General features: G+C 42.2%; 1 protein-coding gene across 2 annotated transcripts in view; it reads left to right on the top strand.

Annotated features, from left to right (window-relative positions):
- MAPK12 (mitogen-activated protein kinase 12) overlaps positions 1-15,802 on the top strand; it is a 146,105-nt gene that overhangs the window by 19,301 nt on the left and 111,002 nt on the right. For both annotated transcript variants that reach the window (XM_040343681.1, XM_040343682.1), the window contains exons 2-3: positions 6,327-6,456; positions 14,361-14,419. In XM_040343681.1, coding sequence (XP_040199615.1) covers positions 6,327-6,456; positions 14,361-14,419 — 189 coding nt within the window. The remainder of the gene's footprint in view (positions 1-6,326; positions 6,457-14,360; positions 14,420-15,802) is intronic.

Genomic DNA, 15,802 nt, shown 5'->3' with positions numbered 1-15,802 from the left:
CTTTACCTTGCATGAAAAAAAAAGTCCAGCAGTATACAACCGCTTTAAGCCCCCACTGACACTTTGTAGATTGCCACACATTTGCACTTTTCGCACATAGGGCAGCCCATTCATATTAATCTTCTTCTCCTTTTTTAAGCTTTGCAATTTTTTTAGCCACCTGTTTTGCCTCGTTGAAACAATGGGGGTTATTTACTAATACTAGACAGTGCAAAATATGCTGTAGGTTTTATTGCCAAAGCTTAATTGATCAAGCTGAAGTTGGAGGCTGATTACCGTGCACAGCTTTACCAGTTTTAGTAAATCAACCCCCGTGTGTCTTGCTTGCCCTAATCAAGATATCATTAACAATGACTGGCAATGCAACCGAGATATGCGGCTTTTGCGCTTTCACATGATACACAAGTGTGTGTGCGCAGCCTGAGGATCAAGGGCCATGCACATGGACTATATCTCTTTCTTTTTTTTTTAAATGCCTAGTGTAGATAAATCTCCTGGAGCGTTTCCACACCCGGGTAGGTGCATCAACAGCATGCCATACAGGTGCACTCTGGAAAACCGATACTTCATTGGTATTTACCTGAGCATGTGCATCTTCTAAAGCAGGGGTCCCTTAAACTATGGCCTGTGAGCCACATATGATCTGCCAAGGTCATTTACTCGGCTTTCCAGGCGGAGCCCCCGCAATGAGTGGTCCGCCTGGGAAGATCCCCACGGACCCTGCCCCATAGGGGGGGAACGGGACCAATCTCCGGCATTGTTCAGGGTGGAGGGCGGAGACACAGCCCGCTCCAGCACGGGAAAGCTATACAAGGATCCCGACTCTTGGCCCTCCTTGCAACTATCTCCCATGTGCTTGTTGACAGCGGTAAGTCCACCATTGCCCTCTCTTTAATCCAGGGCCGAAACAACTAATCGATTATGAAAATAGTTGTCAACTATTTTCATAATCGATTAATCAGCCAGTTGATTAGTTGGCCTGCATATAGTATGCATTATTTGTTTACATATCAGGAAATACAGTGCAGCACATACAGCTCAGTACACCATCCATACATGTCACTAAGTGCCTGAGAATTTGTGAATGTGAAAGTGTGAGGAGCAATGCCTCATGGGACATGTAGTCCTGGGCAGGAAGAGTAGTTCTAAAGGCAGAAGTTTTTTTACCTTTCTATAGCGGGCGCTCTATACTATACTTTGCAGCTTGCTATTGAGGCACTCTGAAGGCAGGAGGAGCCAGAAGCATCGGTGAGGGACCCCAGAAGTGGAGGATCTGGGCTGCTCTGTGCAAAACCATTACACAGAGCAGGTAAGAATAAGAAGTTTGTTTAAAAAAAAAAAAAGCCTCTGTGCAGGGAAGATTAGCATCTGAACTCGGAGAACGTGGAGATAATAGAAGGCATTACAATTACTGTAGTTGGTTATTTATATTTACCACTGCATATGGATATTTAAGAATCAATTGCCTTTTTTTATTTTTTTTTATTTACAGAGTAACTAAATTGTACACCACACTTTTTTTTAAAGATGATCTGATTAGTCGATTAATCAAAACAATAATCGGCCAACTAATCAATTATGAAAATAATCGTTAGTTGCAGCCCTGCTTTAATCCCAGTGCACTAGAGAGACTGGCTGCCCTGATGGGCACTGGTGAGTCTGCCCTGATGGGCACTGGTGAGGCTGCAGTGATTCAACCCCTCACCAGTCTGAAGGACAGTGAACTGGCCTCTTGTTAATTTTTGAGGAGCCCTGTTCTAAAGCTATTAACCCTTGGTGGCAGACAAAATTCTCACCGCTCCAGGTGAGCCCCGTAGACAATCAAGGGCTGTTGAACCACCAGGGTGCTGGCAATGCTAATGATAGCAAAAATAAAAAGGACGAAAACTGGACAGCCGCACTCCAAAATTTCATGACTAAGCACTGACTGCCAGTGCGAAACGCGTTGGCCATACTGTATGTTGTTGGCTTGCAGTGACTGTATGCACAGTTGAAAAATTAAAGACATCTCTTTTTAAGAAATTTTGGAGTGCGGCTGTCCAGTTTTCGTCCTTTTTATTTTTGCTATTAACCCTTGGTACCTTGGGGCTCTGGGCTGTTGTAAAAAAAAAAAATCCAGGCACCCGCCCCCTCTTCCTCCTGCTCCATTGAGAAAAGTTCTTTCATTGTTTACAGTGCATGTAACATGATCTGCAATTCCTCCTCCTTCAATTCAGATCATGTAAATTGCATGCAGTAAAAGCAATGAAAAATCTTTTCTCAAAGAAGGAAGGGGCAGGGTACCCGATGCAACTTTACCATGTCGGCTTAACCCAAAGCCATTAACCCCCCCTTCATGCCAGAGGTTCAGTAACAGTAAGTAATGTCCCTAGAGCTGTACAGAAAAACCTATAACTAAACTTAAGCTGAATGCTTAATATGCACAATGAGCAAATTGAGAAATACCACTTTCAAAGCGATCATCCGATAATTTGATCATTGGTACAAGCTTTTGATAGGCGATAATGATCGTTCATGCAAAATTATCCCAAGGAACAAGCACAAAATGTTTTCTTGTATGATACCAGAACGATTTTCGTTTTAATCAGTACATTATTTAGTTTAAAAAAATATCGGAAAGCGCAAGACCACGGATGCTTGGAAACATAAGAATACAATTCATTTCATTCCTTTCCCTTCCAACGTTTCATTCTGTTTTACGAGAATTTTCATAAATTTTAGTAACCTTCATTTTCATTGAGACTAGCATGCAAAAAAAATGGACGATCATTTGTCCAATATCATATGTACAAGGACTAAAGTGAATTTTTTTTTTTTTTTTTTTAACTAACAAAACATGTTATCCTTGCCTGCTCTGTGCAGTGGTTTTTCATAGATCAGCCCCGATCCTCATCCTCTTCTTCTTGGGTCACCGACGCTCCTGGCTCCTCCGCCCTGCCAAGTGCCCCTCAGAGCAAGCAGTTTGCAATGGTAGCACCCTAGCAAGCTCGCTTATTAACTGCGGCTTTGCATCTCCTCTCCTCGACAGCAGCAGGAGCCAATGAGGTGGGAGAGTTCCCGGAGAGCCAAGTCTCTCCTGCATGTCGCTGGAGGAAGATCGGGCTCAGTTATGTATTGGGGGCAGGGTTAAAGTGGAAGTAAACCCTTCAATTTGATAGTTAGAAAAACAGTTAACATTCCCGGCATGCCGGAAATGCTAGCTGTCACATTTGTTTGTGCTCTCAACCAAACTGCCAAACCATCCAATGGCTGGTTTCATAACAGGTCACATGTACAGCATCATGGCAGTTTCAGATTAAACAGAGGTCAAGATGGCCGCTTCCTTGGCTGAAAACGATAGGAGGGTTTACTTCCACTTTAAGGAGGCAAGTATAACATGTTTGCTATTTAAAAAAAAAAAAAGCACCTTTTGCAATCATTTTAAAGGCGTTGTAAAGGTTTGTTTTTTATTTTCTAAATAGGTTCCTTTAAGCTAGTGCATTGTTGGTTCACTTACCTTTTTCCTTCGATTTCCCTTCTAAATGTTTTTTTCTTTGTCTGAATTTCTCACTTCCTGTTTCTCCTCTGTAAGCTGTTCTGGCTGACTAACCCCCATGGATGATGGGGGCAAGTTTAATGAGGAGAAACAGGAAGTGAGAAATTCAGACAAAGAAAACAAAGAAAACATTTTTTTTTGGAGGAAAAGGTGAACCAACAATGCACTAGCTTAAAGGAACCTATTTAGAAAATAAAAAACAAACCTTTACAACCCCTTTAAGGACTCAAGTTGAGTATTCAGTGTGACCAGCAGGTTAAAGTTCTGCTTGCCCTTTTTCCTTTTTTGAACGTGCGATTCTAGCTCGCGATAACTCGGAAAAAATATATAGTTTACGACTAGCTAATCTGACAGTAATAGACCTTATAGACTGATGGCCTGTTTTATATTAAAATGTCACTGTTCTTTGCACAACATTTCAGTGAAAAAACTGGCAGCATTAGGGTCGTTGGTTTGAATTCTGACCATGGAACTACCAGCATGCAGCTTGCATGTTCTCCCTGTGACTGTGAGTTTCCTCCTCTGTCTGAATACACTACCACAGTGGGAAGGATTCCACTACACACATCGAATGTGGAATAGGGGGAAAAAATGAATTGTGTATGGCCTTCCTAAATTGTATATTTTACTCTGGATTGTGTATTAATCCCGGTAATGGCACCCCATCCTGCCCCTGTGTGCCCCTGACATTAATCCGGGGCTCCGCTTGCCCATCTACAGACCTGGGACCGACTTGGTGGGTGCTACTGGGTAGAGGGGGGAGGGACATGCGCCCTCTCTCATTGCTGACCCAGAATGCCAGGTTCACCTCTGTGTTCCCGGCCAGCATACCCGGGAAAGAATGTAATGCAATGAGACCTTTTGGACTCGGATGTCTTTATTAAAACACGCCTGTCGCCAAAAAAATCCTCACATAAGGGACTTGTTATCCCCTATGGGGGGGGGGGGGTTAAAGAGGTTGTAAAGGTACAATTTTTTTCTCTAAATGGCTTCCTTTACCTTGGTGCAGTCCTCCTTCACTTAAATGTCCTTATTTCTTCTGAGAAATCCTCACTTGTTCTTCTGTCTGTAACTCCACAAAGTAATGCGCTGCTTTCTCCCTGGTGTGGAGTGTCGTGCTCCTTTGGACTACAGGAGAGTCTGGACACTCTCTATGTTGCAGATAAAGAAGCTGTGTGTTAGTGGGCGTCCTGACTCTCCTGTAGTCCAAGGGAGGGGGCGACCATGACACTCCACACCAAGTAGAAAGCCTCACATTACTGTGTGGAGTTACAGACCGAAGAACAGGAAGTGAGGATTTCACAGAAGAAATGAGGACATTTAAAAACAAAATGGAAGGATGAGGTAAGTGAAGGAGGACTGCACTAAGGGAAAGGAAGCTATTTAGGGAATTTTTGTTTACCTTTACAGCCCCTTTAAGTAAAAAATTAAATACATTTTTAAATTGTAAAAAGTTGCACCCAAGCTCGTACAAACATAAACCCATGTGTCTGGGGCATTTACAAATAAAAACTGATTGTGATGGACATGTTGCATATCACCGCGCACTCTGGAGTGAGGGCAATATTTTTAGCTCCAGACCTTCCGTAACAATGAACCGATGACTTCTAAAACATAGGGTACTGAAGCTTGTTGCCATTTCACTGATGCACTCAAATTTAAAGTTTGACATGTTGGGTAATTGCGGTTGTGTGCCCTAAATTAACTTTAGTGTATTTTTAACGGAAATTTGTGGAAATATCGTGTGACATAAAAAATGATATTTTATTCTCAGGGCAGTGATGGCCAATCTTGGCACCCCAGATGTTTTGGAACTACATTTCCCATGATGCTCGTGTACTCTGTAGTGTAGATGAGCATCATGGGAAACATAGTTCCAAAACATCTGGGGTGCCAAGGTTTGCCATCACTGCTCTAGGGCGTCTGCTTCCAGAAAATATATAATTATAAATTATATAATTGGGGGTTTTATTTAATCTTCAGGCCTAAAATAATTTTTAAGCATGTTTGCAAAAATAAAATGTAAAACCGGCTTTGGCTGTGTTAAACCTGGTCTATTGCAGGCTTTCGGGGTTTAAATCCATCTGCTCTTTTATAATATCTTTCTAACAAAGTTTCCACCACCTGAGTGGGGGTGTATTCTTTAGAACTTCATAAAGTGCAAACCGACAACCTTTTATCCGTGATTCTTTGCGAAATCCCATTTGCTTTGCAATAAAATAAAAAAGGTTTACCATTCTAAAATGGAAGGTGCTAGCATAAGCTTCCTACACTATATAGCCTGTGCGATTCTTGGTGCTCCTAATGCCGTGACACATCTACAGGAGTGAGCGTCCTACATATTTTGTAATTATAATCCACGATCAACCATAGCACTGTGTGTATCAGACTTTTCTCATTACCACCCCCAGTTTTACACCAGCCTATCATTTCTGGAACAGATCGTAAATGATTGCTTCATGGACAGCCGTGCTGTGTGTGGGTAGTTCTCCGGCTGGGTGAGATGGAGTTTTTTTGTTAATGTGGCAAACTACATTTTTTTTTTATTTTTTTTTATTGCATGCTAATTAAAGCCCATCTCACTCTCATTAGTTTAAAGTCAAACAGAATGCAGCCAATTATGCAAAATCTGCAATGTCTAATATGAGGCGGTGTCCTTTTTCTGTTCAGAAACACAACTGTGCTGCATTTGGAAAATGTGTGTGTGTTTCTTCTTTTGTGCTTTTTCAGACCTTCCCAGTTGCCTCTGGTTATGTAATGTAACTTGTAATTACATGTTTGTGTGTTACAGCTCTTCTATCGACAATAGAACTGGAACAAAAGTAGCCATCAAGAAGCTGTACCGTCCTTTTCAGTCTGAGCTCTTTGCAAAACGAGCATATAGGGAACTGAAACTCTTGAAGCACATGCAACATGAGAATGTAAGTATCTAATTATCAGCTTCTGATGGTTATGCTTGTACCGTGTGAAATTATACACTGGCAACATAAACTCCATTACAAGCCAACTATTTTGCATCGAAAAGTAATTGTTTTCACAGTGCAATAATGCTTGCTTAACGTGATACTAAAGTCCTTGTGTTTTTTTTTTTTTTTTAAACCGGAAAAAAATAAAATAATAATAAACATGTTCTACTTGCTTTACCCCCTTGTACTGTGGTTTTGCACAGAGCATACCAGATTCTTCTTCTCTGGTCCCTCTTCTGTGCTCCTGGCCCCTCCCTCCTGCCAAGTGCCCACACAGCAAGCACCTTGCTATGGAGGCACCCAAACCACTGCCCCCTCTCTCTCCTTATTGGCTCACTGAATTTGACTGCACCGGGAGCTGATGAAGGGAGAGTCCCCGGACAGCCGAGGCTCTCGTGCAACATCGCTGGTTCGAGATGGGGCTCAGGTAAGTATTAGCGGGGGGCTGCTGCACACTGAAGTTTTTTTTTTTATCTTCATGAATAGCATGCATTAAGATAGAAAATCTCCTGCCTTTTAGAACCACTTCAAGTCTTGCTTATGCTGTTCATACACAAGTACTGCTAAACCCTTTTACACTTCACTTAATAAAAGTTATTCCTTCTGGTGTGGTATAGCATCACAAGAGATGTGAAAGATCTAATAAAGCTAAAGCCTAGTACGCGCGCACGGTTTTCTCGGCAAGAAAACTGCTGGCAGAGCTTTCTTGCCGAGTAACCCGTGCGTGTGTACGAGGCTTTGAGGTTTCTCGTCGAGAAAACTGCCCAGAATCTAGACGAGAAAATAGAGCACCTTCTCTGTATTTTTTTCATTGTGATTCTCCGCAGTGTTTTTCTGCTGAGAAACCCGAGCGACTGTATACTTGCCTGCCTTCATGGAAACTTTGACGCATGCGCGGTAACTTCCAAGGCATAGGTAGGGTGAAGCAAGATGGTGGCGATGGCATCGGAGTGCATGCTCGTCGTAGTTGAAGACGTCACCGTATTTGTGCCATTCAAAAGAACGGCGGTTCTTTTGAATCGTACGCCTGTACACTCAGCCGGCAAGAAAATCTTGCCAGGAATCTCGTCAGGAACAACAAAGTTTTTTTTTTTTTTTTTTTTTTTTTTTTTTTTTTTTTTTTCTCCTGACGAGAATCCGGCCCATGTGTACAGGGCTTAAGTCTTCATTATGCCTGAGGCTGGTATTTCAGCTTTGTGTCGATACCCATTGGCTTCTTTAAAGCGGTTGTAAACCCTTACAGACCATTTTTACCTACAGGTAAGCCTAGATTAAGGCTTACTTGTAGGTCCAATAAATCTCTCCTTAACCTACACTGTTAAGGAGATATTTTCCAAAAAATGGGGCACCGATGTCTACGGCGCAGGCGCACTGAGCGTGCCGTTGGTGAAGGCGATCGTGCCGTCACTAGCAGGGATACCCGGAACTCACTCCGGGAGCGATGACGGCGCTGGAGGAGGTGATTAAGGACCGCTTAGGGGGCTTAGATCTCAGGTAAGGAATTCATAATGAGCTAGTATGCTATGCATATTAGCTCATTATGCCTTTCTCTTGCAGGTTTTTTTTTTCCAGATTTTTTTTTAGAGGGTTTACTTCCGCTTTAAACTCTTTCATTAACCTTAAAGTGGAAGTCCAATCAAAAATGAAAACCTTTCTAATATATGTAAAATATCTAAATCTTTGGCATTATTAATTTTCTGTAAAGCGGTTTGTGTCGCTTTAGAAAGTCTAATCAAAGCCAGACAATCGGCTTCTTCCTGTTCAGGGACAACCTTACTTCCTTATGTCTGAATTCAGCATAGGGGCCTCTCACTTCCTGAAAACGTTGTCCTTCTTCTTGCCTACATGCCCCATCCCTCCTCACCTTTTACGCCCCATTCCTCCTCTCCTTTTTAGACAGACATGCCAAGAGAAGAGAGAGATTGATTTGGCTTACTTAATGAGGCTTGTGGTTTCGGTACACGTTTGGCCTGTCGTACAAGCGTTCCTAGCTTTCACTGTTTAAAAAAAAAAAAAGTATATTACTGTATACTGCCATATGTTTCTTTCTTTGAGGTTTTCCCCACCGGTAACATACAGTATATTGTAGCTTCCTGAAAGATTTCCAGTTATCAGTACAGCCACCGTGCAATGCCAAACATACAGTTAGTTCCCATTCACACCAAATTTAACGTTGAAATCGTGTGACTTCACTTGAAATTGCACGATTTCAAAGCCTCCTGTCAGTGCAACTTCAGGTGCAACTTGGCTGACATCTGTGCGACTTAAAGGGATTGTAAACCCTTATCTTTTTAAAATAAAAATAACAAACATTCCTATACTTGCGTGCTCTGTACAGAGCAGCCTCCAATCCTCCTTCAGGGATGACCACCAGCGCTCCAGGCCCCTCCTCTTCATCGGGTGCCCCCACGAAAAGCCCTTTTCCCTGAGGAAATCCATGCTGGCTTGCTCCCGAATTCCTGCTGCTGCATCCATTGACAGACAGTGGGGCTTGACCTCACTCCCGTGTCACTGGATTTGATTTACAGTAGCTGGAGTTGATCGTTCCTGCTGCTATCAATCTGTAAAATGAGGAGAGAGACAGCGGCTGGAGCTGTAGTGCTCATGCACATCGCTGGATCAGATCTGGCTTGGGTAAGAAAAAAGGCGGGGGGTTTGGGGGGAGCATCAACACAGAAGAATGCATTAAGGCGAAAAATGTTGAGGCTTTACAACCACTTTATTGCACAGATGCCTATGCAAATTTAACCTGAAATCGCCAAAAATAGTGCAGGAACTTATTTTTCACCAATTTGAGCAGTTCCATTGCCGACAACAGATTGCAACTTGTCATGCGAATTGGACCTGTCAAATTGAATGACGGGTCACATCAGTGTGAACGGGGGCTAATTGGGTAAATTTGTAGTGTTTAAAATGCCAAATCGACCTTCCTATAGACTATCTGCAAAAATTGAACACCTTGGGGGTCTTGTTCTACAGTTGAAGGATATCATCTTTTCCATGAAAATCGTTGCAATATTTTAGTATTTCATTGCCATGGAGACAGTGACACTCTATAAAAATATTAGAACAATCTGTAGCATATTGTAACCTTGAAACCGCCGCCAGCGCAGAAATACCGCATTCTGTAGAGAAGCACGATTTAGTTTAGATTGTCTTGTTTGTAGCCATTGTTCAATGTAAAAGCCTTTTCTTCGTGACCTGTGTTGTAAGGCAAACTGGAAAGCAGTAAAATGTGGACGCTCGGAACTAATCGGATTTCAGGAGGCTTTTGCCAGACTGGTGACTGACAGTGGATTGGTTACTATGGGTTACCACACTTGAAACATCATTAGTGCCGTTAGCAATAGGTTATTGTAAAAGCCTGACCAGCGGAATGTTGGGGAAATTACCTACAGAAAAAAAAAATCCTAATGCTTTTCATAAGCAGACTACTGGAACCCAATATCTGAAAGTTGATTGTGTACTGCCCTAGGTGCTACAGCAGTAAAGCTGCTTATTAAAGTGGGAGGGCTTTACAGTAGATATGCGCTATATTGTCAAAAGTATTGGGACACCTGCCTTTACACACACATTAACTTTAATGGCATCCCAGTCTTAGTCTGTAGGGTTTAATATTGTGTTGGCCCATCCTTTGCAACTATAACAGCTTCATCTCTTCTGGGAAGGCTGTCCACAAGGTTTAGGAGTGTGTCTATGGGAATTTTTGATCGATCGTTCTTCCAAAAGTGTATTTTTGAGGTCAGGCACTGATGTGGAAGAGAGCCTGGCATGCAGACTTCATTCTAGTTCATCCCAAAGGTGTTCTATCTGGTTGAGGTCAGGACTCTGTTCAGGCCAGTCAAGTTCCTCCACCCCAAACTTGCTCACCCATGTCTTTATAGACCTTGCTTTAAGCACTGGTGTGCAGTCATGTTGGAACAGGAAGGGGCCATCCCCAAACTGTTCCCACAAAATTGGGAGCATGAACTAAGAGGCCAAGGCCAACCCCTGAAAAAAATAACCCCACGCCATAATCCACCAAATATTTTGGACCCGTCCATAAAGAAATAGCCATGAGAGTTTGGGGTGGAGGAACTTGACTGGCCTGCACAGAGTCCTGAACTCAACCCGATTAAAACACCTTTGGGATGAATAAGAGTGAAGACTGTGAGCCAGGCCTTCTTATCCAACATCAGTGCCTGACCTCACGAATGCACTTCTGAAAGAATATTCAAACATTCCCATAGACACATTCCTAAACCTTATGGACAGCCTTCCCAGAAGTGTTTAAACCTGTTATAGCTGCAAACTAATATTGAACCCTACAGACTAAGACTGGGATGCCATTAAAGTTAATGTGCACGTGAAGGCAGGCATCCCAATAGTTTTGGCAATATAGTGTATATGAAACAACCCCTATTATTTTATAAGTGTGTGTATTTATACCAGCGATCTCCAAACTGCAGCCCGGGGGCTGGTTGTGGATCTTTGCTTTATCTAGCCTTAGGAGCAGTAGTCCTCCAAACTCCAATTCCTCTCACTGACAGCACCAATGGGGCACTATTCCTTCCACAGATACTAACAAGGGGCACTATTCCTCCCAAGGATACTAACAAGGGGCACTATTCCTCCAATTAAAACCATTGATGGGGTATTGCTTGCTTCCACTAACCACATTCCAACCTGCCCAAAACCTAAAGAACAGTAAACCAAAGAAGTTAAGTGCACGTGCTCAGCATCATATCCAGATGTTGGGAAATAGACGTATGACTGCTGCCAGTATTGCTGCAGAGGTTGAAGGGGTAGGGGGTCAGCCTGTCAGTGCTCAGACCATATGCTGCATCAAATTGGTCTGCATGGCTGTCATCCCAGAAGGAAGCCTCTTCTAAAGATGATGCACAAGTAAGCCCACAAACAGTTTGCTGAAGACAAGCAGACTAAGGACATGGATTACTGTAATCATGTCCTGTGGTCTGATTAGACCAAGATAAACGTATTTGGTTCAGATGGTGTTAAGCATATGTGGTAGCAACCAGGTGAGCAGTACAGACAATTGTCTTGCCTACAATCAAGCATGGTGGTGGGAGTGTCATGGTCTGGGGCTGCATGAGTGTTTCCGGCACTGGAGAGCTACAGGTAAAGGTGATGGACTGGCCAAGCATGTCTCCAGACCTAAACCCTATTGAGCATCTGTGGAGCATCCTCAAATGGAAGGTGGAGGAGCGCAAGGTCTCTAACATCCACCAGCTCTGTGATGTCATCATGGAGGAGTGGAAGAGGACTACAGTGGCAACCTGTGACACTCTGGTGAACTTCATGCCCAAGAGGGTTAAGGCCGTGCTGGAAAATAATGTAATAATGGTGGCCACACAAAATATTGACACTTTGGGCCCAATTTGGACCATTTTTCATTTAGGGGTGTACTCACTTTTGTTGCCAGCGCTTTAGACATTAAAGCCTCGTACACATGATCAGTCCATCCGATGAGAACAGTCTGAAGGACAGTTGTCCTAAGTTAACCGATGAAGCTGACTGATGGTCAGTCGTGCATACACACCATAGGTTAAATAACCGATCGTCTCAGAACGCGGTGATGTAAAACACAACGTTGTGCTGAAAAAAACTAAGTTCAATGCTTCCAAGCATGCGTCGGCTTGATTCTGAGCATGCGTGGATTTTTAACCGATGGTCATGCCTACCAACGATCGGTTTTGACCTATCGGTTTGGAATCCATAGGTTCATTTTAAAGCAAGTTGGCTTTTTTTTAACCTATGGTTAAATAACCCATTGGGCCCACACACGACCGGTTTTGACCGATGAAAACGGTCCTTCAGACCGTTGTCCTCTGGTTAATCGATCGTGTGTACGAGGCCTAATGGCTGTGTGATTTGTTATTTTGAGGGGACAGCAGAGTGTCCCCAGCCATCGAGGCCAGAAAAGAATGTAAGGGAGCGTTATAACCCCTGTCAAAGCTGAAATCGCACACAAAACGCAAATTTTCTACCATTTTAAGAGATCTGACAGAATTTTCAGGAAGTCAGCTTTGATTCGAAAATGCATCATCTTTTCTTCGAGTGATTGCTCTCTCTGAGTCTATCCTATCTCCTATCCTCCAGCCCTTTAAATGCAAAGCATTTTATTAAATTTTAAATGGATACATTTTCTGTAAATGCAAACCTGGGCAGCTTATCAGGGACCACCAGTGTGAAGCTGGGATTATTATCAGAAATCACTTGTATGACACAGTGAGGATCTCGCTCTGTTTTTTGGATTATGTATCACTATAAAAGAAGACAATGTAGAAGGGTGAAACACTTGTAGGAACTGACATTCTTTCCAGCAGAAAATCTACAAAAAGTCATAAGTGGGCTTTCATTTACAGAACAATCCATGATTCAGTGTTAGTTTATTTACATTCCTTTGCTACGGGAAGTTGCAATGTAATAAATATTTTGGTTTTAATACCACTTTACCTTGCTGGCCAGTGCAAAGTTTTCCTCTTTGCTATTTTGTACATTCCTAAAATATTGACTATTGAGATAAATAACAAACGGGTTGTTTTATTCTTTTATGTGACTGTGTGTTTTTTTGTTTTGTGGCAGTATTTAGATTTTGGTCACAGCTATCTTGAATTTGTGGTATTTATCTCAGATTTGATATTTTACTTTGATGCATTGACTTTTATTATTACACTGTATATTTAAAAAAAAAATCGCATTTGATAATTACTGGATTGGCCCTTTGTGTCAGTGCCTAGTCCCCTTCTGTACTTTAAAGTGTTTGTTAACCCAAAAAAATAAAAATAAAGTTCCCGTTCCCTTAAAGTGCTTGTGCTGGGTTATTTGAACCCTTGTATCACCTGAAATACCTGGCTGATCCTGCCTGGCTATGCCCTCCCCTCTGCAAACAGACCACGATAATCATGGCTGCTAAACCATGACACCGTGGTCCGTTTGCGTGCCTCGGTCATCTGCAGCCTATCTGTCTCCTGTGTAGTCGCCCCCCCCCCCTTCTGCCTGTCTCTGCTTGTACCAGTGCCTGACCACCCACCCATTCCCACTGCTCTCATATCTTTTATTAAATGTTCCTATCCTCTCTGCACCATTATAATTATTTCTGTGCCTGTGTTGTGTAAATAAAATCTGCCCGATGTGTTCCTTTATGGGCTCCACTCCTGCGGCTCAGCTGATTGGTGGTCTCTGTGTCTCCTCCCCATTCTCCCTGGCTGATGTCAGCGGGAGGGCTCTGCCCTGCCCACTGCAGCTGTGAGCCGGAGACAGAAGAGAGGAATCAGCTGAGTGGTGGGTACAATTGCCATGTCCTGCAGTACCATAGGGATCAATGCAATAAACCACAAGTAAGCATTCAGAGTCTTCTATTCCAGGGATCAGTCTTGGGACCTTTTTTTTTTTTTTTTTGGGAAGGCATAGGGCAGTGCTTGCAAATCTTGCCCCCCCCCCCCCGATTTGTTTTAGAACTACATTTCCCATGATGCTCAACTACACTGCAGAGTGTATGAGCATCATGGGAATTGTAGTCCCAAAACATCTGGTGTGCCAAGGTTCGCCATCGCTGGCATAGATTCTCTTTAATTGTGTTCGCATCTAAGCAAATTGGCAGCTTTATGTAGGCGCTAACGTGTTATTCCTGGATACTTCATATTTATATACATGCACATAGGACTGTATGGAAGTTGGAATTTATTGCCACTTTTATTCTGTACTTGGTTGGCTTTAGTTTGCATATTATCTTTTAGGAATAGATGCATATTATCTTTTAGGAATAGATGCATATTATCTTTTAGGAATAGATACAGAATGTATGTGTAAAAAAAAATGCAAGATCTTGCACTAACTATTATGCTTCATTGTTGCAGGTAATTGGGCTGCTGGATGTGTTCACACCCGACTTGACGCTGGAGAAATTCAATGACTTGTAAGTTGTCCTAATTTGTAGCAGTGAGTGTTCATTGCATTGTACTGTAATTTACACTATTAAGTCAGGGCTTGACAAATTTGCTTTGTATTTAGGAGGCAGCTAAAAATAAGTTGGGAGCCAGTTTATTTATTTCCTGGTAAAAATGCAATGAAATCCTGCCATTTGGGGAAAAAATAACAAAATTATAAAAAAAAAAAATGAATAAAGACATCCAAAAATAGGAGCACAATGTTCTTAAAAAAATAAAAAAAAAACGCTTATACATGAGACATATTAAAATAACCAAGGCTATGGTAGCCACAAATGGCATGATATCAGAGCTATAGCACTACTAGAACAATGTAGTACAGAGTATCCCTGCTGGAGAGGACAATAAAATGACATACGGGAAAACGTGAAGAACTAAGATCAGGAAGAAAAGAGAAGCGCGAATGAGTTGTCATATCAGCTCAGTTACTAGTTCAGGGCGTGTCCTCCTGGAGATGTCATAGTTCCCGAACTTGATTGTGGGCCTGCGTTCTAGCGGTCATTTTTTCCATCAACTCCACATCTTTAATCCTGGCATATAAGGCGCCTGGGGAAGGAGGAGAATGCTGTTTTCCAGCTAAAAGCTACAAGACGGCACGCAGCTGTAAGGATATGGCGGAGCAGCTTCTTGTAGGGTTTAGAATTTTTCGGTGGAGAAAGGCCCAATAAGAGAAGTTTTTTTTTTTTTTTTTTTTTTTTTTTTTAGTGTCCTACAGATAGTTGCCTCAAAAAAAGCATACCAGCAAAATGGGGTAATCAATGGGCAGTGTGTGTGTGTGTGTGTGTGTATATGTATGTGTGTGTGTGTATATATATATATGTATATATATGTATATGTATGTATATATATATATATGTATGTATGTATGTATGTATGTATGTATGTGTATATATATATATATATATATATATATATTGCGTTTTCTTTTTTATAAAGAGTACATAGAGAACTTTTAGCTGCCTGAGACCAGATCACCTGCCATACCTCCAGAGGAATTACCTTAACCAGCACCTTCTTTCATGGGAGCATGTAGGAGTGTTTACCATGGGCTTGAATGGAAAAAGCATTCAATATCTCATAAATGTCAGAAATCAGTCCTTTTCTGTGCAGAGCCTTCCAAAATGTATACGTTTAAAGGAGGCCAGAGAGGAGAATTGTAAATTTGGGGTATAGTTTGGGTATAATGTTGAATCTGCAGGTATCCAAAAAAACACCTGGAGTGGCAAACTGAATTTTATCCTAAAGTTCAGGAAAGGGCAATTAGCGAGACCTAGGGTCTACCATATGGGCAAAATGGAACTAGTTCCTCAATGCCGAGAGAGAGGACATCCCGGACGTGAGTCTATCGGGCA

Source organism: Rana temporaria, chromosome 3 (assembly GCF_905171775.1).
Source record: "Rana temporaria chromosome 3, aRanTem1.1, whole genome shotgun sequence".
Taxonomy (NCBI): domain Eukaryota; kingdom Metazoa; phylum Chordata; class Amphibia; order Anura; family Ranidae; genus Rana; species Rana temporaria.
The sequence above is the reverse complement of the archived record's forward strand: the minus strand, read 5'-3'. Positions and strand labels throughout refer to the sequence as shown.